The following is a 27,500-nucleotide window of genomic DNA, read 5'->3' on the forward strand; positions in this document are numbered from 1 at the left end:
AAATGGCGTTCGTGGCAGCGGGAGCGGTTGCTGTTTGCTTTACTTACGCTATTTACTCTTCAAGTGACCAGGAAGGTTCAGTCCAACCTCCGCCCAAACCCGGGGGGCCACACGCAGACGCAATAAATGTTACTGTTGTTGTGTGTGGCCGTCCTCCTATTCAACTATTACAACGCCGTTCCGGTGTTTCGATTGTCAAACAATCAGTTTTCATTTTTGCACTCCTCCTGCTACTGCTAGCAGTGTTGCCAGCAGTAGTAGTAGTCGCAGCAGCAGCAACAGCAGGAGCAGTGCTCGCCACAAATCACGCACCAGCAGCCCACTTCGATGTTTGATTTCAATCACTGGACCAAACTAACCCAACTTTTAGCCATTTAGTTGTGGGAATCTCAGGTTTTTCTTTTTTGTTCTTTTTTTTTTGCTCCCGGGGCTCTTTTGTTTGGTGCAGGGTTCTGCCGTGGCGCTTCTTGAAGAAGCTTGGACTTACTATTCAAGGCGCGTCCCAAAACTTACCCCGCTTTGTTGGCATTCACTGGGATTCAAGAGGGAGAGAGATAGAGAGAGAAAAAGCGCCCACTCTCTGACCAACTTTTCCCCATTTCTGGTCAGTTGAACTCATTTTGCTTCAAGGAAGGTAGCTACTTCTTTTCTTCTTTTTGTGCTCGCTTGTGTTGGTGTTGTTCCAACTGCTCGCATCCACTCCGAGCTGGCCAAAGGTCGTGCTGAATTTTAATGCAATTAGTGCGGAATCTTTCAGCTTTGTGCCCGCTAGGGTCGACAGCGCCGAGGAGCCAGGAGTTTCGACGGATTCGAGAGAACGGGAGAGCAGAAGGAAGGACTTGTATCTTGCGGGGCCAATTCGAAGGACATCTTCGGATTCTTTGCGTTCTTTTTCCTTTTGCGGCTACTTTTCGTTTTTCCGCCGCAGCCGCAGCAACAAGACAAAACGGCAGCCAAAGAAGTTCATCTTTGTCACCGGAGTGTGGACCATGCTGGAGAGGGAAGCATCTTAAGCATCCGGTGGTGGTGGTGGTGCTGCTGCAGCAAACGAATCGAAACGGTCCTCGTCCTCGAAGACCTAAATGACCCTCTCCCCGGTGTAGCGTCTTCCGGCGTTTTACTTTGGCGCACATGTCCCTTGTGACGGCGTGTGTGTGTGTGTGTGTGTGTGCCTGTGTGAGGACAAACACTGGACAACGACCAGAGCGATCGGTCGCACACGAAGCCGATGCCGATGTTTAACTTTCTTAATTCATTATTTGATTATGAATGATTAAAATAAACAATTCATTTATAAATACAGCACAACTCACAGCCCTAGTATGTGTGCCGGTGTGTGTGTGAGCTACCGGAATGTGTGTTCTACATCTGCCAGAAGGACAGCTTGTATCTATTTGTGTCCAATTCCGATTGCAGACTTTTATTTACTGTCCCCTCCTGTTGCCTGTTGTGTGTGTGTGTGTGTGCATCTTGGACATCGTTCTGGTCAACGTCCAAGACGGAAGACACCTAATGAGACGTTCAGATGGTCCACAGGAAATCAAGATGCCGGTTCGAGCGAAAACAACGAGCGTCTTCTGAGCCGGAGCAGGTCACGTAAACTGACCAACCCCTTTCCAGACCGAAGAAATCCTCTACCAGAACCATTCCTTCTCTCATGGGTGTGTGTGTGTCGTTGCCGTTTTAGTTTCCAATTTGCTTCGAGCAACAATTTGTCGATGATAAATGTAATCAGCAAACCGCAACCCGCAAGCGGTCGTGTTGCGGTAAAGGACGACGAACCACAAACCGAGAAGATTCTTTTCTTGAAGAAAGTTACAGCAAATGCCGCACACACGCGTACACGAGAAAAGGAAAAGGACACCCATATTGGCATATTTGCATACCTTGGATTCAGGTGACCCAATTATTAAATCGGTCAGCGCACGTGTCCCCGGGTCAGGTCAAGCAAAATTGGCTAATTAAAAGCTCTCGGAACCGATGGATCCTTCTTGGGCCTTTCTTGGGCCAACTAACCACATTTCGATCTCGCTTTTTCCTGAGGAGCGCACGTTCTTCCTTTTTCCCGTTGGGACCCGAAGCAATGTGCTGAGCAATTCAATTATGAGTCCCATCGGCGTCGCGTCCCTTTTTTATTCTTGGGTCTTTGGCTCCCTCGCAACCTCTCCACCTTCCGCGGACGCGGTCCAAGTTCTTTACCAGAAGTTTTATGATCGGAAAAGGCGGAAAAATCTTTTCAAAAAAATCTTATTTATTGCCTCCAGAGCCGTTCGCTGGCCATTAAGTTTTCTTCCAAAGACACTTCTTCTGGAATCTTTCGTTGGCCACAAAATCGAAGACCTTTTGATTGCCGCCATCATCCGCCCGGAACCGCCAGCAGGGAAAGTTCTCATCCATAATTAATGCAACGATTGGAAATGGTGATCCTCCCCCCACGGGTGTGGCGAGTATGACGAGCACTTGATTTGGTTAACCGGAAAAACCCCGAAAAAGCCAACCGTCGCCACCAGTGATCACGCGTGATTTCGCGTTCCGCTTCGTTCGTTTAATTCAATTCCAGATGTAGCTCTCAATCCGGATCGACCGGCCTTGATCGGCCTTTCGTAATGCGGGGACGATTAAAATGGTAAAACCCTAAATTTCCTTCGCTTTTCGCCAAGAAAATCACCAAACCAAACCAGGGCGCTCCCGGTTTGGTCGTTTCTAAAGGTCCATAAAAATCCACATAAAAATCGGCGCCAGTGGCGGTGGTCCCAGTGGACGAATTCGTGTAACCCAACAGAGAGAGAGAGAGAGAGAGAGAAAACAAGATTTGTTGCGATATTTTTACGATAGTTTGTACCTCGGCATATCATCTCTCCGGCATCATCAACCCCCCCGGCACAATTCTACGGGAAAAGGCCCATTTCGCGTTGATTGAATTAAAAATTTAAACCCCACCCACACACACACTCACACACACACCGAGCTCGGGTTTTTGGGGAGAGAAAAAGACGAATTTCCTTCGGGGAGCACCGGCATCGGCATGTAACTCCTTCTAGCGAAGCCGGGGTGGGTTTTGCAAATTGAATCGATCAATCGATCAACCGGATTCAAGAAAGGCAACGGAAAAGGAAGAGTAAGAGATGGAGCAAAAGAAGCGGCCAAAGGGCCATAAATTTGGTGCCACCCGAGAGGCCGTTAAAAAGTGACACGTACGCAGATGGCCATAAAAACGCTTATACGACGACGAGCGAGTATGTTGCGTGCCTGCCTTCCCTTCCTGCGGCACGTTCTTCTTTTCTCCTTTCCGCAAATCTCGCGGCTTCAAGAATCGTGCCCGGTGCTCTTTAAGATTGTTGCCAAGGTCCGTTCTTTTCTTTTCGCAATTCCCACTTTTACAGATGATGTAATACAAGGGAAACTTTCGGGAAGCAAAGCTAACCACATTGATCCAATGGCCAAGTGCCTGATCCTCCACCAACCGATGCTGAACATTACGCGAATAGCGCGACAGATGGTGTGATACTTTTGCAAAAACAGAACCAAACCTACTGCACGGGCAAATAGTCGGAACCCTCGGTCGGTCCGTTGCTGAACGGAATGATATCTTCATCGTGCACCAGATGACGATGATGATGCCGTCCGGCCGGCCGGCCACGTGCACCGCGGTCATGGCCGGAGCTCAAGTGCCGGAGGAGAAACAGGAGCAAAAGGGGGATGAACAGCTCATCGACGCACCTTCGTCTCGGTGGTCTCGATGATGGCCTCCGGACCTTTTGCGACGGACCGCGCGCCTTACGCGTTTGACATCCTCGAGCGCTGGGGCGAGGGATGCGAAGGGCACAAGGGTGCAAAGATCCCGGGTTCCCGGTCCCGGAACCCCCTCCTTGTTGTCACCGAATCGCCGAAGCAATAAACTAAATAGCAGCGAGCGCATTGTTTATCCTGCTTAGTGGGATAACGAAGCACTTGTGCCAATATTTTCCCTTCATCACCGACGGGGATGTGACGGAAAGAGGGGATGGGAACGGTGTCCTCGCCAGCAGCGAGCCAAGAGGCCAAGTGTAAAACGTCAACCAGAGCGACCCGGGCACCATTTACAGCGACAATAGCGACTGGTGGTGGTGCTAGTGGTGGTGGTGGTGGTGGTGGTAGCGTTTGATTAGCTTTTTCGGAAGCAGAACAATAAACAAGCATACGAAAGGAATTAGGGGTGCAGACAGGGATGCACCCTCGTCGGTCGAGGGGATGATTGCTGCTACCGAAGGGCGAGGGTGCACCGACGATGAGCATCTCTCTCTTTCTCTCTTCTTTATTTCCCTCTCTTTCTGTCCGTTTCACTTGTTAATCGATGAATAATAATCCGGACGCACCCCGGGTGAGAGAGAGAGTCCTTCCTTCCTTCCTTCCTGCTCTAACCTGCTCCGCTCTTGGCCTACCGGAATCGAGAAATCACTTTTGGCAACCCTCCTTCCCGTCCGCCCCCCTCGGGGTGGTACTGCTCGATTCGATGTTTATTCAATTAACTTGACAAACGTTTCCGCTCGGCACCACCGCGCATCGACGGCGTTCTGCAAACAAATGTAGTAGTCGTCCTTGTCCTTGCCCCTCCGTTGGGTAGCATGATTTGTAGCCACCAGCAGACACCCCTGCAGTCCTGGCAGTGACGGGCCTAAAGATCATTAAATCGATGTTTTTTATTCATTGTCGAGCTTGTTTTGCATTGAGCTGCGAGGAAAAATGCGAATCGTCACGATAGGTCATTCCGCGACAACAACAATAGATCGGTGAGGATGTTTCTGTAATGGATTGTAGCCGGGTGTCGGGGGACAGGGAATGGAAACTATAGCGAGGAAAGGCGCCATTTAGTGCGGATTTTTGTTACCACTTGAGGCCAATGACGGAGCGAACAACGATGATGACAGCTGACAATGTCATTTGTAACGCTTATGCGCTTGTGGCATTATGTTTTAACGGTCCCTAGCGGACCCTTTAGCAGATGTAGAAGGTGTAAAACAGTGAACTTTTTTTTAATGAAACTATTTATTCTTAACACAAAGATGTCAGATAGATCTATTCTGTACCTTTTAATTGCAACTTGCAACACGAAAAACAACTTTCAATGAAGGTAAAAATTCTCATTGTCTTAACGCTAACTGTTATTTAACATCTTGCACTGGTACAAGAATGCAATACTTATCGTCAGTCATATCGTAAACTGCAGTGCAGCGCAATTCAAAGAAATTATTGTATATTCACTTGTCTTCGTTTTGACAGTTCCACACTCGCGCTAATATTTTTGTTCAATATTCTAGATTATTTGGATATATTTGGCGTATTTAGATTCTGCGCAATATATTTTCAAGTTTCTGAAAATATGCTAAATAAATCAAAGTAACCTAGAATGTTACCCAATAATAATATTGCGTGTATGTGTCCTGTACTTGCGATAGATGTTGGGGTTATTTGGGATCTGGTTCCTTATTCCGGATCACTAAAACGAAAGAACACGTGGAGTTTTGCCGTGTCCTTCTAAGTTTTGTGAGATCCAATCTGTGAGATTCAAACCTAGTGCCAGGTGCAAGCATCGACCCGCACCAGGCACCTCTGGAAGTTGCATTCTAATTATTAAAATGGATTTCCGAGATACCAAGGGATCCGTCTTGTGTGGTCCCCTATTTTGCTGGTCCACCCCAATGGCTTCTCGATGCCCATTTCTAGGTCCAGCATTCCAACAAATCCCACTTGTGGTTCCGACCAGACACCTCAGATAAGCCTCATTGGGAATCCCTCGCTCTCTTCTCTCAACTCTAATCGGCTTCGATTGCTGGATTATAGTTTTTAACAGACAACCAGGAAAGGGGGTAGGGGGAGAAGTGGAGGTGTGTGGTTCGATAATTTATTGTTTTTAAGTGAAGTCACCCACACCCCCCCCCAAGGCACCCCAATGACCAATCCCAATCATGTGATGCGGTTTTTGGGGGATGTACACAAGGGTTGCGCACTCTTCAAAAATGATTTCTCTATGCACACAATCAAGTGACAATGTGTGTGTGTGTGTTTGTGTTGCGTGCATGTGAGTGTTGCATCCACATCGGACAACGCTGCAACCGTGTTATGCAAACACTCGCCCTGGTCCACCCTCTCACTCACTCACCGGTCAGTGCTCGATAAATAATTGAACATGAATTTTGAATTTCGATTAGACAAAGCCACAAACCCACAGGAACTGGCAGAAACAGGAATTTGAATTGTGGTCCTCCACTACCTCTACCATCCGCAATTCCTGCATGTGCTATGCATGTGTGTTTTGGTCCCGGTCTGGTAACAGTAATTTGCCAATTTCGCACTGCAGTCTGCATATGTTTGGTGAAATTATGCTCACCTCATTCACTGCCGCCAGCACCACTACCACCAACATGCACCACGCATAAGTTCGAGGCAAAAAAGTGGTGTTTGCGGGACAAGCGAGCTGGAAAAACAAACTCCACCGAGTGTGAGTGAATGGACACTCCGACGGACACACCGCAGAGGGGAGGGTGCGGAGTGAGGTGAGTCCGTTCGCGAACGGATAATTCGCGCACGCCAAACGTCGAGCGCCGACGGTCCCGAGCCCCGTGAGGGTCGTGAGCATAAATTTTAATAATCATGCTGCTCCAGCTGCTTCTAATAACCCAATCCTCCAATATGAGGTCGTCGCAACTCCTCTGTCTCTCCTCTCCGCTATACCGAGACCGAGATTGGTGTTGTGAGTGTGTGTTGGCTAGAAATGGCCGCGGACCACAATATGGTGATGACCAGATGAGATGCCATCCCGGTTACATTTACTGGAACAAATTGTTTTTTAGACGCGAGTCCTCGAGTCCTCTACCGAGTTGGATGTTGGAATACAAGCAACAAAAAACCAACAAACCACGTGGTGGCGGCAGTGGCGGAAAATGGCCAATCTACTGCGCTGGGTTACAGTATTTCATGATTTGCGGTTCCATCCGGGACCATCCGGGACCAACCAACGGGAACCAGCGCGGTGGAGTTGCGCGATCCAGACACAGCCACACATGCACACACATGGAGGTGGCTGACGACGATTTATATTTATCGAGAAAAATAATTCCATTCTTCGCGCACCATATGTGCGGTCCCCCATCCCCCGGGACAAGGTAGCATACGCTGTGGCACTATCATTATTGGTCGTTTACAGAGCGACCTAGAGTGGTTGGATTTGAAGTGCTGGATGCGCTGTCCTGATGTGGAGCTGCTCTTTACACTGCTAGAGAGCTAGTTGGTTCTTCTTTTTAAGACCAACCAATGACCGGTCCGTGAAGCTGATAGAAACCATCCTGGATGGCGCTGTGTGTTCTGCTTCCATTGAATCGTCACCGGAATCAAATAAATACTCTACTCGTACACACACGTGTGCCATGGCGCTGCATGTGTCTGCAGATACTGTGTGTCCTCGCCATATGGCTCCCAGGCCGCTGACCAGACTGCCACGTGAGCGCGAGAATGGCGTAATTTGTGGAGTTGTTTACCGACCATCGTCACAGTCGACTGCCGTCTGACCGGAACGGAACCGTTGCTTTCGCGTACGGATTCCTTTTGGCGAGTTTTCGCGATTCTCAATTTTCAATTCCGATACCACCACGAGCAGCACCAACAGTGGTACTGGCGGCAAACGGCAATGATTAGTATTGAGTCACGCCCGGAGGGTCCGGAGAATGCTAGACTAAAACCCTTTTCGCTTCGGTAAAAAAGTGGCGTTTGCGAATCGTTTTCGGATTTTTATGGCAGGGGTTTTGCTTCCCGGGGTTCCGCTACAGACAGAGACAGACCGGCGGAAGGAGCGAGACTTTGCGAGCGTTCGCTTACACTTCAATCAATTATTCATTTAATTAGAGGAGAACCTTTCGGGGGAGTACTTTTTTTTCTCCGGGTGCTGTTTGTTGTGCTCCTCAAACACGGAGGGAAATTCGTTAATTATCTGTTAAAGGATGGGCCAAGCGCCCTCTGTTTGTGGTTTATGTATTCCTCTACGCTCGACGTACTAATCGCAAGGGATCATACTATTCCATCACTATATGCTGCACTGTATGATAAAGATCACGGATGTATCATCCAGAAGCCCTTTTTATGTATTTATGTAACGGTATTGTTGGAAACCATTTTTGTTACCTGACTTTTCGATGCCACTCTAAGGGTATGCTAAAAATGAGATGGCATTATTTGTTTGGCACTCCCGCAAAGTTCCTTCTTACACAACACTTTTGTGTTCCGCCATTTTGCTCCCACCTTTTACCTTCCGATGGACGACGGAAGCTGGCGGCCTAGCCTACTACGGTTGCTCCTACACCACCCCGATGCTGTCAGTGGATTGCTGTGATGAATTAAAATGTTTCAAACTTTTGACATCCTCTCTCCCTCCCCGGCTCTCTCATTCTCTGTCAGACAGGAGCTGGCAGGAAGAAGGAAACTCGTAGCAGCAGCAGCAGCAATAGCAGCAAAGTAAGCGTTGGGTGCGTGTTCGCCCTCCTTCTTCTTTTCGTCTTCGTCTTCCACTGGCCGCCCTTTTATCAGTCAACGGACGGCGTGTATCATTACGCTTCTAGCTTTTATGCTTTTTTTTTGTTTTGTCTTCTCCACTCGCGTACGTACGTTCTCATCAACCATTTCTTAGTCGTTTTGCAGAAACAACGCTTCTTTCGGAACGCCAAGAAACGCACAACTCACAATGAAATGCGTTGGGGAGGGGTCGGATGCTGCGTGCCGGTTCCGTCAAGTCCGAGACAGTCCCAGCGAATGACGACAGGCGAGAGCTGGGTCATTGGACCATTTTTCTTCCTCCCCCTAACGCGCCTCATTCGCGTTCCCGAGCCAGTATCCAGATTTGCTTTTCTTTTTGCAAACGATCATCTCCAACTCCAACGCGTTGGCCATTTTGGAACAGGCGCAGAGGAAGGAAGGTAGCCGGGCTTTTATTTATTTTTCTCGAAACTGGAAACGGAAGCAATCCATCAGCAACAGCAGCGCCGTAGGTGTAGCCCCGGATGAAATGCAAAATGGCCGGGACGTCCCGTTCGGACGAAGATGACGCATTTTTCCTAGACTTATCGTTTGCGAGGAAAAACAACAACAAGTCCCACCAATCTTCTAGCATCGTGCCGGCCATCAGTCAATAGGGGAAGTGAAAAATGAAACCACATGAACGTCAATCTGCGCTCCAGTTTCGATTTTATGGTCCAAAATTGCCCCTTTATTGATCTCATCTCTCATGTGTTGTGACGACGACGAGTTAATCATTTTGAGATCATTAACCGCTCGAACCAGCTCGAAAGGCTCGAACAGCCAATAATGACGCTTACGACCGTTTAATACACTTAATGGTTGGTGCATGGTTGTACCATTCTGCAACCATGCAACCTTGTAACGACCTATCTGACAAACACACAAAACTATGCCCCTCACAAAACGTCACATATGACGGCAAACGAGAAGAAGGCCTTTCGTTTGTTTGCTCTCGTGCAAATCCTGCTGACACCAGCAAACCCGGACAAGGGCACAAGAGGGAAACGGAGTGAAGCAGAATAAAGGCAGCAGCAGAAGGGTCACCTAAGCCCTAACACCGTCTGCTTAACCGACACCAAACACCACAGATGCGAGATGAATTTTAATTCAATCATCCAGCGGAACGGAACCGCATCCAGCAGCTTGCCGGAGAGACCAGTTACCCTAAAGCACCACCCCGTGCAAGGGGTGCCTGCAATGTGTGTGTGTGTGTGTGCCTTGCAGAGAGGGATGGTTTTGTGGTGTTAAGCCGCAGGGGAAGAGAGAGAAAGAGAAAGAGGAAAAGAGGCGCAAGATTTGTTTTCAATGTAAGCGCTAAGCTCGTCAGTGACAGGAGCGTATCGTGTACTCTGTCCGATGGTGAAGGCAATAGAGATGTCACGTAAAGGATGTCAATCTGTTATCGAGCTGCAAGCTACACTTTCTATTTAATTGAATTGTGGAAAAGGTATTGAAATCATATTAGGTTGATCATATGATGGCTCTATATCACAACAAAATAATAAATATTTTACTGCTTCAATCAAAAACTACTCTACGTACTATAAAGGAACTCACACCCACAGCTCCCTCTCGACCCGGTTAATTGACAGACTAATCAAAACGCAAACGCCTTCCTCCACCGCAACGGTCATCGAGGCCACTCACTCTGCTCGCGATCTATAATTCCATTTTCCACCGCGAGACCTGTTCGCAAACTGTTCGCTTCCACAAGCATTCGACGTGATCACGTCAAACGTCACAAACCGACCCCTACGCTTTGACACTAATTACGATTCGAGATTGGAAACCCCCTTAAGCGAGACTTCTGATTGACGGCAGCGGCAAAACTGTTCGATGGTCAGTCGACCGATACTTTGTATAATATTTGTCGCGTCTCAACGTCTACCGGCACGACACTTTGACTGCCGCCGAGCTATCATTCGACGCCCGACGGACGACCGCGTTGTTCGCGCGGGGGTGTTTTAATTTGATATTTCAACAATCGAAACACCATTAATGGTGCAGACCTCTCGCGAGGCTTTAAAATGCCGAACAATGCCGGCTGGGCTGGGATTTTGGGGGTTGAAATGTTGAAGTTTTTCACTTCCACAGCAACTCACTCCACCGCAACGCAACGCAAACGCAACACACCGGATCCACCACCGAAAAATATGGTTGAAAGCAGGTGAAATGCAAATGGATGGTTTTAATTTGGGAAATGCATTTTCATTGGTTTTGTTTCTTCCCTGTTTTCTCGCACTGGGCGTTGCGTTGAGCAGCGGTCGTTTCAGCAACTTCATCATCGGACCACTTGCTTTCTCTCGTTTCGCCGTTTTGCTGGAACGCTACCCCGGTGCTGGGAAAAAGGTAGTTTATTTATGATTTTGACGCGTTTCATTTATACGAATCTTTTTCCCTTTCTTTTTGTTTTTGGGATGGGGCCCAATATTTCGGTGGTTTTAATATGTATAAGAGCGAGTGCGCGCCCGCGGTGCGAGTAGCACCAGGAGAGTGCTGATGACACGCAATAATGGTCCATCGATTATTAACATCGAGTGCCAGCCAGCCAGCGCTTCGAGCAGACGATGAACGCGTACGTTTTGGGAGTAAACTTTCGGAAATCGAAATTGGCATCCTCATCATCGGTGATGCTCTTGTTCATCATCATCAGCATCATCATCCCGGAGGTATGAGTCGAGTCGTTGTCATCGTTTGCGCGACAGACGCGACGGTATACAGCCTGTCCCGGTATAATGTACGATAATCGAATTGAAATTTCAATTAAATTTTATTCCCCATTCGAGGGCTCTATCCATCGCCATCGCCACCGCCGGGGCCCGGGATGGACTGACAGGGCCTTCTGCAAAATTGAATCGATCAACACTTTGAACACGCTGCTCCTGTGACGCAGACTGGCGTGGCGCCCGACTGGACCGTTCGCCAATTGACAGACAGAATTGTCGCTCACACAGTCGCTCTGACGGTCGCTGCCCAGTTGTCACGTCAGTCCGGTCATTGGCGCGATGAACTTTCAACGTAGCTACACCGCCAACCCTTAGGGAGGCCGGTTCCGGTTCGTTTTGCGGAGCTCGCTTGTTTACACTCCGGCGAAGATAAGCGTCAACAGAGATGTAATTGTGTATGTAAATTATCGCGGCATCTCTCGGTCGGTCGGACCGATGGAATTCCGTCCCGGTTTGGAAACCATTTCCTATAGGAAGCCGGCAAAATACAGCGGCAGCAGTGGAGTAGCTGGAGCTGGAGTAGCTCATTGCAGCTAGAATGCTGAAGCTGCAAATTGAGAACAATATTGGTCCAATGTAATTAAAGATAACATCGAATGTAATGCTGTCATAACACCCAATTCGACTGCCGCTGGTCTCTGTTCGCCAGGGAATTGGTTTGTCTCAGTGTGTGTCTGTGTGTGTGTGTGAGACAGTGTGTGACCGAACTCATTGTGTGTGAAAACTATCTTCGGAAGTCATTTAGTAACAAATGGATCAAAAATACTGCTCTTTTTTTGCTTTTCGCATCCTACAATGCGACCAACAACACGGTTCCCATAAAATCACCGATTTCCATCCACGAAACTTCATCACTCCCTCCCCTGCATCCTAAATCGAAGCATATTTCACGCTCGATTTTCCAAGGTTCAAGTACCGGCCCTAACACCCCATCTTCATCATGCGACATCAATTGGGAACCACTTCACACGCACCACAAGCGTATCGGATTACGTGTGACCGGTGGATGAGACCGGTTCGAGAGAGAGAGAGAGAGAGGCCAAGGAAATCAATTTGTTACACTTGTTTTACAACTTCCTGGTCCGTACCCCCTATTTTCCCAGCCCAGCGTATCAAATGAAGAGCCGTCGTGGCGTGTGCCAGATTAGATGCAGCCCGGTGTGATAAGCACTGGAACGAATTGGCCAGCGCCCCTTTCAGCGACTTGACATCGTAATCGTCATTTCTCACCACCATTTACGGCGGGGTCACGATTGACACCACGAGAGAAAGATAGAAAGAGACACAGAGTGTGTGTGTGTGTGAGGTTAAAACGAGGGCTTCATTGAGAACGAAGGACATCAATCCTAATGTCGCCCAGCGGAGGATCCTCTCATCAAACAGGACACCCACACCCACACCCCCACCCCTCTATAATCCATCATTTCTTTTCGTTTTCTCAGCATTTCTGCTGGAAGGATAGAAGGAAGGAAAACGGCAGCTGCTCAGCTGCTACACACGCTCCTCCTGACTGACTGATTGCTCTGAAACGGCGTACGTGTGTGTGTGTGTGTGTGCTGTCGAGTGCCAATCTCGAGACGGAATGACCCCGTAGTTTCAGTGAAACCCGGGTTGTGGAGAAGAGAATGGCGGCAGAAGAAGGTGATAAATTTATGGCTCGCATCTAATCGAAAGGCATGTGTCAGGGGCACAGGCTACCGGCTCCACGCACGCCCCGTGCGTGAACCTTCCCGTACGTACACACACACCCTCGAAGAGGTTTTGCTCTCTGGGCCTATGAAATATTGAGCAGGGCACGTGTCATAAATAATGGACTTTATGTACTCGACTTCATCCGGGTGAAAGGAGCCTTAAAGGGAGCCCCGGGGTCGATGATTTTTCGGTGGAGGACTTCGTATCCTGCAGCAGCAATTGGTCCCAGGCCGAAAGGCCGAAAGACAAACGCACACACACACGCACACATGCACACAAGACAAAGGCTGGCAAACAATTTAATCAATCAACCCCTCAACAGGCCCCTTTTCGTTCGGTTCGGTATAGCGGATATCTTTTGGGTATTTTTTCCGGGGAAAATCAGCCTACCCGGAGCACCGGGCAAGTTATCATCTGGGCCAGTAGCGTCTGGACCAATCTCAGGACATCTCTCACCTCCGCCACCAGGTGCCACCATCATTTTTATTATCATTTTTATCGAGTGTCTATAAGTTGGGTGTTTTTTTTTTTTTCGGAAGGGTTCCGTACTCACCTGTACCCGGGCCTCGGTCAGATCGATTTTCATCGCTATCTCCTCGCGCGTGTAGATGTCCGGGTAGTGCGTCTCCTGGAAGGCGCGCTCCAGTTCCTTCAGCTGGGCCGAGGTGAAGGTCGTTCGTATCCGCCGCTGTTTGCGCTTCTCCGCCAGCACCGAATCGTGCCCGGCGTACACCTTGTACGGTAGACCGGCTGCAGGAAGAAACAGGAAATGGAAATTGCGGAATTCAGACTACTTGCTTGCTTGCTTGCTTGCTCTGGTCGTTCAAATTAAGCGAACGGCACCATTCATTAGGCGGTGAAGAGGGTGCTCTAAATGAATTGAAATTAGCTCAAGATTTTTATGTTCGATAGTAAACTTATTTACAACCTTCTTCCAACCAACCACCAAACCAAGGATCAAGGCCAACCGGTGGGGGGGTCGTGGCCTTACTTTACGACCAGCCCCAGAAACCAGACCAGACCGAGGTGTACAGCGACCAGCAGCAGCAACAGCAACAGCAACATCTCACATGCGCAACATGATGATGTTGGTTGCCTTTAATCGCGATGTAAAAGAGGGCGACGACGACAACGACGACGATGATGGCGGCCCACAATCTGGGGCGCCGTTTGCCTTAAAAAAATGGAAAACTCCAGGACAAAACACCGGGGGATGGAATGAAACATTAAATACTGGCCATTGCAAGGTGCCAAGTGAGAGAGAGAGAGAGCGAGAGAGCGAGAGCTAGACACAAACACAACGATGATAGCGACCGAGGACGAATCCGTCGCATCCGCAGCCTTCTCCGAGGACGAGGAAGCGAGACGAACGGCTCGTGAGCATCACCCCCGTTCTAGGAGGGGATGCTCCCGTGCTGGAAAATGCTCTCTTCGGTGCGCAAGTGTGCGCCTCCGGTCGTTTGCGCGTCGTTGTAGCAGAGAGGGGAAAACGTACCGCCGCCCAGCCTGGCCCAGCCTGTGTCGCCCATTTATCTTCCCGAGTCCAAATGAATAATGGCCGCTCGCTGCAAGGAACGTACGGCCCGGGAATGGCGTCGTCGTCGTCGGCAGCAGCACTTCCATCTTAAGAAGCCGCGACGACGCTGAAGTCGTACTGAACGCTTTGGGACCGTTTTTTTAGGGTGTGTGAGTATTTCAGCGCCACGATAAACCCGTCTGCACGTGCTTATGCAGCTCGTTTTTGGCGAACGAAAAGGGTAGGAAGGAGGCAGGGATGGTACTGTTTATGTTGCCATTTTGCTTTACCAGTCCTACTTTGAGACGGCAGTAAACAGAGCGTGTCCTTTGGACGCTTTTGGTGTCCCAAGTTGGAGTGTTTGGAGTGTTTTTTTTCTACCACGGATGAAACTATTAATTTGGCGAGTTATTATTAGTGAAATCGAGAAATGAAACTTATCGCTTGAAGGCAAATATATGTAGACGAGAAATCAATATTCTTGGTCTTAAGGCACAAAAATCGATTGAGTAAAATGTGGTTTTAAGTATTTCCTAAAATCCGAAGCTAAACACCATTCCAGCAATCCCAGAAAAGGATAAAGAAAACTGCGTCCATGATGAACGCAAAGTCGGAAATTAAAGCGCAGCGCAATAAAAGTACAGGAAAAACGAAACCAATACCACTAACGACAACGACGAGGATGACGACGCTACAACCAACACACTCTCACGGTCCAAAACGGACACTCGCACAGACACTCGACTCGCCATTCTGGGAAATCTGCCCCCGGGGCGAAATGCTGCTCCTTTTTACCAGCCAACCTTCACCCAAAACGTCAATGTGCAACGACGCTATTTATCTTTCTGATAAAATCCATCACCTTCACTCCAACCTTCCTCATTTTCTTTCCGAAATCACCAAAAACTCCACCAACCAACCGACGACGATCAGGCCAGCCGGTGTGTGTGTGTGTGTGTGTGTGTGTTCGGTGTGCGGTTTGTGCACACCCGATTGCAGTGCCAGAAACTATTGGACCGAAACCGAGCGCAGCCTTCGTCCTCTCGTCTGGTTTGGTTTTGGTTTGGAGAAATTAAACATCGAATACGGAGAATACCAGACCAAACCTGGCAAGCCCGTTTTCGTCTGGAGCGTCTGGAGGAGGACCCTTTTTCACTCACACACACACACTGTTCTCGTTCTCGTTCTTGATCTCTCACGACGACGCCACTGAGCATCGCTTGGTAGAGCATATTTGCATTAGCGAAACGAGCGACGTACTCAGCGGCACCAACATCTCTGGAGCTGGAGATGAAGATAAAAAAAGCGGATAAAAGAAGAACGAAGGACGAAGGACCCACGGTAACGGTACGAACCCGATTCGCGGGCCGGATTAAATGCTTTCTTTCTATTGATTTTTCAACAGGTTTCTCGGGCGCTCGGCTCAGTTCGGTTCGGTTGGTTTGCGGTTGGTGGAGTTACGCTTCACCCCGCTTCTAAACCCACCCCTCACCACCCCAAACTGGATCAATGTTTGCGAGCAAAGAGCATTCCGGGCACGATTCACGATTCAAAAGATTCGATTCGACCGCGCACCATCGATGGGACGCCGCTGCGGTCGATCCTCCCTTGAGACAGACGCAACGCAATAAGCATTCGAACATGGATTGCTTTGTCTGCGGGATTCGACGTCAATGTTTAACCGTTTTTCTTTGACTGCAAATCTTTGATAATGTGGGGGGTGTACATTTCCCCCCCGGGTGGAGGTTGAAATAATTTGCACTAAACGGTGGCTAATCGCGTTGACTGTTACTGTTGACTGAACGTTGCGTTTAAAGTGCAGGTAAAGCATGGCGCTAACTTTAAAACTCTCGCGCCAGCTCGCGTGCTGCTGAGTAAATTAACTGGTGGAGCACGTGGAGAACCATGCGCCTCCATCCATCGACTACCATGCGTCTCCACGATGCTCCACGTGGCATCCAACGGTTGGGGCTGGCTTCTTTCGATGGCCGCGCGCTACACGACTGATCGATGGGATAAAGTTTTGGTCTAATGGGTAGGGGGGTGCGCCATTTCTTAAAGTCGTACCGCGCCCTCGCGCTTGCTTTCATCTTTCGCACCGTCAACCGGCGGTCCACCATCGTTGATTTATGCACATTGGCCGTACGGCGTTTTTGTCCATTCTCTCTTTCACTATGCGTCTGCCTCTTTCTCTACCTCTCACGAGTATTGTTCCTTCGACCGGCCACAGTCGCCACACCATCCTCAGACACTCATCAGCTTTTGCGAGGTTCGTCCACGCAAACTCCGTGTCATGTTTTGTTTGCCTTTTGGGCCGCAATCCACCTCTCGAGGCACGAGTAAAGCATGGCAACGGCACCAGCAGCAACGCCGACAATGCCCAGTGTTCGGGCAGGCGGAAATTTCAATGCAAACAAGCTAATTTCCGATGGCCAAGGCCTAAAGGAAAACGGAAGAACGCTCCCCTCCCCGCCAGACATGGAGAGCGCCCTCGGTGCTCGATGTATATTTGATGAGAAACAAGGCCGCATCTCAGGGCTCCCGGGGATGTACAATGGAAGATCGTGGGAAGACCAAATCATTCGCTCGATTCGGAGGGAATGAGATTGAGGCGAAAGGAAGACAGAAATTAGAACCAGAGCTAGAAGCGATGGGCAAATATTTACGCGCTGGCACCTTTTGTGAGGCTGCGTCGGGCCGAGGGCTTTCCTACTTTTGGCTTTCCAGCTTTATCGCACGTCGGAGCTTGTGGGAAGCGAACGCAATTTTTGTGTTCCGAGAAATCGATTCACAGAAATCATCGAGCGGCTGGTGGAATCAGAATTGCTCCAGCTCGACACGCCTCTAGGATGAACATCATCCTCATCCATTTTGACACAATCACCCCTGTTCCCCTTCACCAGTGTCTTAGTCCCCCCGGTCTTCAATGAGAGCAATCGCCAAGGAACAACGATGCAGCATAATATGTAGCCTCCTCTCAGAACGGTTCCGGGGGCGTTGCCACCGCCTGGTGGATTATGGTCAATCGGTATTAATCTGCCATCGGGGTATGAGGATCTGTATCGCTTCCTCGACACCCGGCTTCTCGGAGCCCTTCGTCCTCGTCCTCTCGTGATGTATCTAGCTTGGTTAGTCCGAGAAAAGATGAAGACACGTCGTCGTTTGCCCTTTCCGATTCAATTACGGTGGCAATCTTTCAAAACTCCTACCAAGCTCCTAGCAACCAACGGCTACAACGACGACGACGACGATGTGTAGTGGACGAAACGGACCGCTTTGAGACGTGGAGTACTAGTTCCATTTTCACATTCTTTCTTTTTCTTTCTAGATCTCGTCTGGGATAAGCAAGAGGAGTGAAGTGAAGGCGACTCATCTTAATCTTAATCTCACCAGACCATATACACACACACACACACACTCACAAACCAACGTTCTACCAACAATGTCAATCCTTGTGGCCCAGCCCAGGTTGAGTGAAGGTTAACCGACAGGCAAACATCTGAATAAACCAAAAGCCCGGACCACCAACACCGGGTCGTAGATTGGAAACCACGGACCACCGCGCGTCGACCACCGGGCCACGGGCCACGGTAATGCAAAATGCATGACCAGACACACACACATGCCCGGGGGAGCGGGAGCCAGACACGAAAAACGTGATGAAATCTCGGCATAAATGGTATCACCACTTGCCGGCACATTTGTTTCTGTCTGACGCACTCACACACACACACGCGCGCGCCAAAAGAGAGCATATGTCTATTGGTGAGCCTGGCCTTATTGTGGCAAACGGATTTCGTTGCTACACCTCGAGTTCTGGCTTTCTGTTTCAGGTTGCATTGAAGCGATTTCTCAAGACAAAACACAAAAGTACGATCCTTGGCGCATCTGAAGATGGATTGCACTCAAAGGGAATATTAGGTGAGCTTTCATTTGCGCGCTGCTGATCCATCAACAAAACGCTAACGTCGGCGATGTTGCGTTGAAAAGGGCTTTTCACACCAGAAGTGAAGTGCGAGAAAGTGGTGAAGAATTATTCGTTCTCTGGCAGCCATTGAGTGATGGAACCATCTGCATTTACCAGACAGGAGCCAAAAGGATGCTCTTTAACCGTGAACACAAATCAACTTGTTACATTGGTCGTTGAAATACACACACAATTATAATATCGAAAAATACGTTCGAAAAATTACTATCAACCCTCACATGCAAGCGCACATTACCTCAACTCAAAGCTGTCAATGGCAATGTCACCCGCGGGAGTAATTAGCCTGATTTAATCATCTGCTCCGATGATGGAAAGCCCCGTGGCCAAGCAGAAGGCGAAAAAAAAAATGCTGCTGCTTAATCAATCACGACGTGGCCGGATCGTGGCCGGATTTACAGTATGGCGCCATGGCTGCATTATTATTTTTTTTGTGCAGTGGGAAAAATCCTCTCCACAACGCGACAATCAATGCGACAGCTCCGCCTCAAAACCACAACCTCAACACAGGTGACCTCCAGGCAGGGGCAGGGCAGAGGACAAGAAAACAGCGACCCAGTGCAGTGCCGGGCTGCGGTGCCGCCGGCGTGAAATATGATATCCGATTAAATGGCTACTAATTGCCGGGTAATCCAATTTGCAAAATCATTCTCAATTATCAACAATTACCACCGGGCCGGGCCGGGCCGGGCCGGGCGCAGCGCGCTCGCGGCAATCGAATTAAAACAGATTTGAATCTTAAAATCCACTTGGGCCACGGCCCATGGGCCGTTCAACTGCTGGTAGCCGAGTGTGGTACACTCGGTTCTGCTGCTGGTGCTGTTGAATTTATTATAACCTCGTCTTGCGCACCACAAAAACCCACTCGAAGCCACTCTTCTTCGTCGTGTGTGTCCTTCGAAGAGCACGAAAAACCCCGCGCACACACACACAAACATGCCCGGATACCAGGCACTCTCTCTCTCTCTCTCTCTGGTAAGCAATGCTAGAAAGGGGGGTTTAAGGTTTGATAGTTTTCCACCAACACCACCACCACCACCACCACTGACCGGTCTTGTGAGGAGAGTTTTGAAAATTGCGGCTTTTCCATAAATCCCCAAAAGATTTGCTCCGAGACCGACGGAGCACACATGTGAGCTGTGGGTTTTGTGGTGAGCACACACGCACACACACACACACCAGTACCAGCACGATAAAGCAGGAGCTTCCATGGGGGAATTATGGTCTAGAAATGTTAATTTATTATTACACTACCAATTAAGCCGGATGCTCAGTGATAATCATCGTCATCCATGGGGAGCAGCCCGTTCCGATGAGGACGACCAACACCAACAGTCAACCACAGCACACATACATACTAGCAGCCACAGGCCACATGCATTGTCGCACGGGTTCTTAGTGTTGCCTCGTAGGTCGCTTCCATCGTTGACTTGAGAACGACTGAACGTTGCTGGCGGTTGCTGTGGTTACTCCACTGCTTAAAGCCTCTTACAATAGCTAGAAGAAGAAGAAGAAGGCCTCTGCAGAAGGCCTTCTCTTCGCAACGCCTTTCCATCCTACAAGTACCCACACATACGTCGGAACGGTGGCGATGGTGAAGGAATTATTTATGGAGCCCCGGAACTCGAGACGTTTCCGGCACCATCAAAGAGGAGAAAGCGAAGACTGAATCCCGGATTCCAGCACACGTGCGTGCGTGCGTGCGTGCGTGCGTGCGTGAGTGTAATGTAAATTTAGTGCCGATAACATTAACGCTATTAGAGGGCCGTTTTAGAGGACCTAATGTGGTTTAATTGCGGCCTCGGTGCGTCGGTAAACGATCTGGCTTTGTGGATCCCGCTCGGTCGACACACGGTCACGTACACGACCGCTTGCGTTCGCCAATTAGGTCGGCCCCGATATTTATCGCCGTTGGCTTACGATGGATCCACCGGCTGCAAGATTCGACCGTGTGTGAGTTTAAATCACAGCCGGTCTGGCCACGTCCTTGCCACCGGCCGGTGGCAGTGGTTTATGTCTGTCTGTGTGTGTGTTTGGTGTTTGCAATGGCCATTCTTCCGGTTCGTCACCTAGTCCGGTGTGGTCCGATAGTGTCCCTAATTGCCCAAAGGCACGGTCGATGCGCCTTGCGGTCGATTACTTACGATAATGGGGGTTTTGCGGATTTGGTTTCCTCGTTCTTGGACGTCAGCTCAGCAACCGTATGTCCGTGCTGAACTAAACTTATCCTCCAGGAGGATGCCAGTATTTTCCTCGATTGTGCAGACACATTCCTGATGGGCATCTAATATCACTTTAACCCGGATAAAGCCTTCATTATTGCCAAGTATTTTTGGTCGCAAAAGGACGTCGTGCGGCTTAAAATGCTCGACCGCCGACCGTCGTCGAATAGCGCCTAAAGTGTAGGCAACTCGACGCTCGACACACTGAGCACCAAGCGGCCCAGAAGCTGGTCATAAATCTGGTTCATATCTGGTGTGTCTCGCACGCATCGCAAGGGCCATAAAAACACGCGGCCGCGTGCGTTGACGTGTTGACCATCAGGCCCTATCTGGCAACCAAAATCTGTCTCGCGAGTTCAATTGCGGATGAGGATAATTTAATTGATTCTTATCATTCTGCCCAATAAAATCCTAATTTAAGACGGCGCAAGACCCAAACAAACCGGCACGACCATAAAAAAAAACCGTCCAATTGTAATCTATCTTTAGCTGGTGATTTGCGCGATTTAAAGCCACATTTCGGTAGCCACGATTTATTGCCCCGGAGGGTGTGGGTGTGGGCCTGGGATCAAGGGCGTGCGTTATCGCACGCAGCATGATTCGCACTGCATTGTTGCGAATTTTTGCGCGATCATTTCTAGAAACTTCTTCCGGGGGAGTGGCGTTGCTAATGGTGCCTGTCAACCCGGCCTCGGGAGGAAGGGAGAGACAGTTGTTGTTATCATTTTTAATGATTTTATGATCCTGTTTTTCATTGCACCTGGAGCTCATCCTTGCCCCAGTGACAGTAGAACAGTGTCCAACCGTGATATCGCTTAGCTTCCATCTCAGAGACAAGCGACTAACCTCTCGGGAGGCGAAAGAAAAACAAAGGTTAATTAGGGTCATCGGTAAGGTAAGACACACTGTTGTTGTTGCTGCTGCTGCTGCAATACAGCTTCAGCTGCAGCAATATCCCGCGTTTATCGCGTACTGTTGACCAACTGCCAACTTCCGTCCGTCATAGAAGGAAGCTCCCCGCCACTGTCGGCACTAGTGTGACGCGTGCGTGACGCATTCCGGGCGTCCACGAACGCGGTGAAAGAGATTTATGTTTTTATGAATATTTGGTTGTTGTTTTTTTAAGAAGAAGAAGAAGCCAACACGGGCACGGCAACACAGGCACTGTGTGTGTGTGTGTCCCCGCGATGCGGAAACATTTACGATACCGTATCTCTCGCGTGTCTCGCGCAGATCGCGTGCTATCATTATATTATCGTAACGCATGCTTCTTCTTCTGCTTCCTCTTGTTTCCCTCGTTATCGTGCGATCCCACGCTCCCCCACCCCACCCCCACCACCCACTTCGTGCGTGCGAAACGGAACATTTCAATTAGTTAAATCAGTTCGTCAAAACGATCCATCCGAACCCCTGGTGACGACATTAGATAAGAACGAGTGAGACACCGCGCGGGCATTCTTTTGCTAAAGCGACTTCGTAGCCACTCCGAGTGCGTGTCTATGTGTGCGCGCGTGAGTACGCGAACTCAGTGGCGGTCGCTACTCAGGAAAAATCGCTACCCCGCTAGCGCATGGTCACTCATCTCTTGTGCGCGTCCATTCAAATGTACCTTCCGCTGGTGGACACCGGTCAGAAAACCGTTGGCGCACGTTGCGCACAGACCGTACCCGTGCGCGTGCCACGAACAGTGCAAAAGTTGATGCTGTTTTTGTGGGTGTTGTCTTAGAAAAGGGGGAATTCTTGTGCTACCCTAGTGCTGGTGCTGGTGCTGGTGTGGAAAGCAAAATTTGAAGACAAACGATCAGTACAGCGCCGCTGTCGCCATGTCATCGTCGTAAGTTGCCTTTTCTGCCATTTCTTATCCGTTTAGCGAACAAGCATTTAGGGAAAACAAAGCCGCAAACCGTGTTTCTGTACCTGCGTGTGTGTGTGTGTGTGTGTGTGTGTGTGTGTGTGTGTGTGTGCGTGTGTTTGTAATCTGACCTGATCCCTCATCAACCGTGTCCCGTGTCCTCCCGCCAACGGTGCTCTCAATTAAGTGTCTGATGGCTACAGGACAAGCTGTTCGGACACAAATTGAGGACACCTAGAGGCTAACAGTACCGGCCGGTGGTTGTTTCAAGAGCTGAATGTTTGCCTGGTTGCTTTGGACTTCTACGTCTCTCTCTCTCTCTCTCTCTCTCTCTCTCTCTCTCTCTCTCTCTCTCTCTCTCTCTCTCTCTCTCTCTCTCTCTCTCTCTCTCTCTCCCTTTTTCTCTCTCGGTGCACACTGTCATTGATAAGTTGGTCATCAGCTAGGCCATTGAGATGGGTTGAGCTGCTACAACAGTGCTAACATTGACTAGAGCTCTTGACCGTCGAGCGCCTAGAGCCCAGCAGGGCCAACCATTCTCGGCCTACAATATTGTCAATGTTGATAGGATGCTCCGCTGCTCCCTCCACTGTCCACTCTCTTCCTTTTCGGCTGGGCGCCGCGGTTGCAACTTGAAAAGGCTTTTAGGTGATTAATAGATTGCGAAACCTTTATAGCCCTCCGCACATCAGCAGTACCAGTTGCGAGTCGAGTAACTGCCACGAGTGCCTCGCAAAGTCCGGGTATGGACACGAGCCACCTCGGACGTGGTGGAATTTGCTGGAACACGCACCGTTTCGAGCTCACTTGTCTGTTTGTTTGTTTGCGTTGTGACGACCTCGGTCTCGGGCTAGACAAGGCCAGTTTGAACAGGAATTCGCGACGCGAATCTGGCCACAATATGGTGCGTAAGATCAGTAACCGATTAGAGCAGCCGGTGGCGCTGATAATGGTGTGGCCTCCACCGTACTGCATCATCATCAGGTATCTCGCCCTGTCCATCTCGGACTGCTCGGGTACCTACAATTGACGAACCTGTTGTGGTCTGCGGCTGCTCAGACGACATTACACCCACGGGTCTCAGCCCACCTTTTGGGTCCCCAGAGATTTACCATTGCCTTAAGCGATATGATTTCGCTGGTACGGCGATTAATACGCGTTGCATCGCTCCTCTGGGGGAGGTGCGCATTGGTCTGTCTCGCACGTGCTGGCACAACCAGTGGAAAACAATGGCTCGCTGCTGCCGCATACGAATCTGGTATCGTAAACCGTTTAGGGGACCGCAGATTTCGCGGACTCGTATAAATCTTAAATTGCGCCCCGCGTTGCACAGGACATCTATAAGTCGAGTCGGAACGGAACACACAAACGTTGCGCACGCAACCGTATGATCGGTGCCCCGTTATCAATCCAGCACGGATTACCTGCACCGATAAGCAGCCATGTAGCGATTGATGCCGTTACCATTTAACAGCCTCTCGAGTGCCGCTTAGATATGGTTTCGGGCTTAAGTCCGTCGGGTGGCGGGCAATGAGGCAGGCAGGGTCTTGATTGCTGCCGCAAACTGCCACTTTGTCTACGACCGTGCTCGTACGTCGTAAATTAGGGAATTCAATTCAATTGTTTCCCTCGATGACGTGTTTCGCACATAAAATACGACACTATTAAGCGAGAGTTCGTGTTACTGATTGGTTTTTTCGGTCGTTGTTCACAACCTAACGGATAATGCTTGCGTGGACTTAAACTCAAATTAACGAGATGTTAAGTGCCTTCGAGCAACAAATCCCTGGAGTAGCTCTTTAGTAAGCCCCGAGACGGAAACATTTCACCGGAACTTTTGACGTTTTGACGTAAGCGCGTGCAAGCGCGAGAGACTTAAGGCGGGCGAAAGGTGACAGATGTTATTTACTGCGGAGATAATGCGAGAACCGACACGTGAATGCACAACAACAACAACAACAGGGATGCCTGGGGTAGTATCCGCAACGAGGAATCACCACCATCACCACCACCGACAAGCGACAGGTAGCCCAACCCAAAGGGTGCCAAATGCGGATAGTTCGCACTGCACTCCTACCTAGACACTGCCGTGCTGTCGTCGTGATCCTCCTCGAAATGACGCTCTTGGCAGTGACTCCTTCGGCTTCGGCTTGTTGTCTATATATCGCGCAGTCAGTCAATCGGTAACCCTCGGACGGGTTTCGCGGTGCGCTGTGCGCTGTGCAATCGATCGATCGATTTCGGTGTTCTTCTAGCGCAGCCTAACCAGTCAGGCGACGATCAGGCGAAAATGTCCAACGATTTGCCCGAGCTGCCCACCAGCAGTAATCTTGGCATCCCGCGGATACAGATTAGGTAAGGCCAGGGTTTCGTCTCGGCCAAGGCTACGGGCCTGCGCACGGTCCCGGTAGTAGTATCGCGTGACAGCCTGCTCAAAAGCCTGCCGACGCACGAGACGCAATAAAACACCCACCGCCGCCGCGGGCAGCAAACAATCAAATCCCGGTCCACCTGGTGACTAATGGGGTACCAAAATCTCGGGCGCGAGAGAGTGTGCTAATAGAGTAATTAAGCCCGATAACGACCACCGGACCGGAGGACAGGTCCGTTCGCCCGGATTCCCGTTCTGTTGACAGGGAGATAGAACGTGCGCGAATCGTGCGCTCCGCTTATCGCGCTGCTGCACCTCTGATTGCCGCCGAATTGCTCTGTTTGTTTGTTTGTGGCTCGGGATTGCTGTTTGCGCACAAAATTTCGGCAAACCGCGGTACGGCAAACATTGATAAATTTGTGTGTGTTGTTTTTTTTTCTGGGGGGTGTTTAAATTGCAAACACCTCCATCCCTTCGCCACTGTTCCATTAGAACAATAACAGCTACGGTTGCTGAGTGCTGGAAGTAGGAGATGGCATGTTCTAGATGCCTTGTAAGATGCAGAATCTCTTACAAGACGAGAATCGCGCTCTGCCATGGCGGTGGCGGCTGGGCGCGCGCGCGCGCGCATGTCAAGATACTGTCAATTGCTGCTCTTGTCCTATCATCGCACATCGCAGCACCACCCGCGGTTGTTCCACGGTTGCACCGAAACGCGTTAACAAGACGCGAGATTCTTATCTTCCCTCCCCCCCATCTGCGGCTCATGCGCCAATCACTTTGACACCTTCGCGCACCACAGTTTGATTGTCACTGTCATTACCTGCTGCTCTTGCTGCAGCTGCAAAAGCGCAATGGCGGCGCAATGATTGAGGGTTGATGCACTTGATGCAGATCATAAAGACGGAACGCGACGCGCGCGGTATAGTGGAGAAGGGGGAATCAACCCTTCAGTGGGTTGGTTATTTTTATGTTTAACCGCACCGCAAGCCACCCTAGGGGCGGGCATAGCTGGCTGAGAACCAGCTGATTCTCGTTTGCGCGCCTCGAACGCGCCGTCGACGCGCATCCCTCTGATCGCAGGCCGAGGAAAACGCCGGGGAAGCGGTTGGATCGGACCGAACCGAACCCCCGAAATTCCCGAAATAGACGCCGGTGCTGAACGCTACACACGCTAACGTACTTGAACTTCGACTACCGTCGTCAAGGCAGTCTCGGAATGGTCGCCTCGGTGGACTTGGCTGTTCCGAACTTCCGACTCACACACATTGAGCCTGGTTGTGGATGGGCGGGGGGCTGGGTGGCTATAGATGGGATCACGTGAAGGAAGTTACCTTCACTTTCTGACCGGCCACTCCTCGCTTCGTACTCCTCCCTCACAACACAGGTGAGATGGAAGGGGGGGTCAGAAGAATCTGGCAGTTTGTACGAGTAATTTTCCCAAAATCCCGACACATCGCTCACTTGGCAAAGGCGATACAGCAGCTGCTGCTGACGGGTTCAAATTCATGGCCGTGCATTGCTCTGTAACCGCGTGTAACCGTTAGTAAGCAGTGCCTTTTTGGCAATTGCCTCGCCAGCGATGCAAACGATCATTTGCAAGATTCTCTCCAAGCGGTGCCAGGTGTTGGTCCTGGTTCAGTTTCGTTTAGCAAACCGGAACGATTGCCCGCTGGTTGAACTCGCTGTACGCATCAGCAGCAGCAGCAGCACAAACAGCTGTCCGAACAGATTTATCGCTCGAGTACTCATCAGCCTCAGTCGCCGTGTTTGGAGTGTTTATCCTTCCGGACGTATGGATTTATGATGAATGGAGCCGGCTTCTTGTTCGGATGATGCGCTTACGCTAAACGGAACGGAACCGACAGTAAACGTGATCGAAACTCGTGGCGCTACACGCTGTTGTGTCGCTGTTTCGCGATGAAGTACAAATTGTCGACGAGATATCGCTATCTCCTGCCACCAGTGGGACAACCCGGACTTGGTTCACTGTTGTGGGAATGCGCTACTCGGGAGGTAAATCATCTAGAACTTCTAGTGCTCCTCGATGGCCTAGTTACCCGTTCTGCCGCACTTTGCTGGCCATCGCTCTTACGTCAGCTGACTTTCGACCGATTAGACCACCGCGATGGTCCGCAACCGTTCATGTCGCAAGTAGCTAGCGCTCGGCCGCGTCGTCAATGAGTACCGGCGTCTTTTGCGGTGCGATACGCGAACGGTGGAAGGTATGGTGGCAAGACATTCGCAGAAATGTTAATTTTAGCACACAAACACACAACAGCGCTACCCCGTACCCCGGTTGTGTCGTCGGTCAATTTCTGTTGTTGTTTTCTGTGTGTCGTTGTCGGAGACTACAACAACGGACCGCGGCCGAGGAGAAGGAAATGTTTTGAAGCCAGATACAATGTCCCACAGTGCTCGAGGCGTCGTTCGCGTCACCTTTTGCCGATTTGCTTCTGCTTCTTCTCTGTTTCTGTACCCGGTTTTCCGCGCACACACACACACACAAATGACGCACGACTCATCCGGTGGTCGAATTCGCAATAGGAGTCCCTCTCGCAGGTAGCTCAGCAAATGTACCACAAATGCGTC

At 50.0% G+C, this 27,500-nt stretch overlaps 2 protein-coding genes across 3 annotated transcripts in view; one reads left to right on the plus strand and one right to left on the minus strand.

Moving 5' to 3' along the window:
• Window positions 1–27,500, minus strand: part of LOC125958251 (paired mesoderm homeobox protein 2A-like) — a 36,490-nt gene that overhangs the window by 5,804 nt on the left and 3,186 nt on the right. The window contains exon 2 of the mRNA XM_049691481.1: window positions 13,516–13,712. Coding sequence (XP_049547438.1) covers window positions 13,516–13,712 — 197 coding nt within the window. The remainder of the gene's footprint in view (window positions 1–13,515; window positions 13,713–27,500) is intronic.
• Window positions 22,327–27,500, plus strand: part of LOC125953952 (sodium-independent sulfate anion transporter-like) — an 8,016-nt gene continuing 2,842 nt past the window's right edge. The window contains exon 1 of one of the 2 annotated variants that reach the window (XM_049683840.1): window positions 22,327–22,519. In XM_049683840.1, the coding sequence (XP_049539797.1) occupies window positions 22,509–22,519 (11 nt within the window). In that variant the 5' untranslated portion in view covers window positions 22,327–22,508. Of the gene's footprint in view, window positions 22,520–24,641; window positions 24,893–27,500 lie in introns of those variants that run through there. The other variant, XM_049683839.1, reaches the window with a different exon arrangement.

This window comes from Anopheles darlingi, chromosome 3, assembly GCF_943734745.1.
Source record: "Anopheles darlingi chromosome 3, idAnoDarlMG_H_01, whole genome shotgun sequence".
Lineage (NCBI taxonomy): Eukaryota > Metazoa > Arthropoda > Insecta > Diptera > Culicidae > Anopheles > Anopheles darlingi.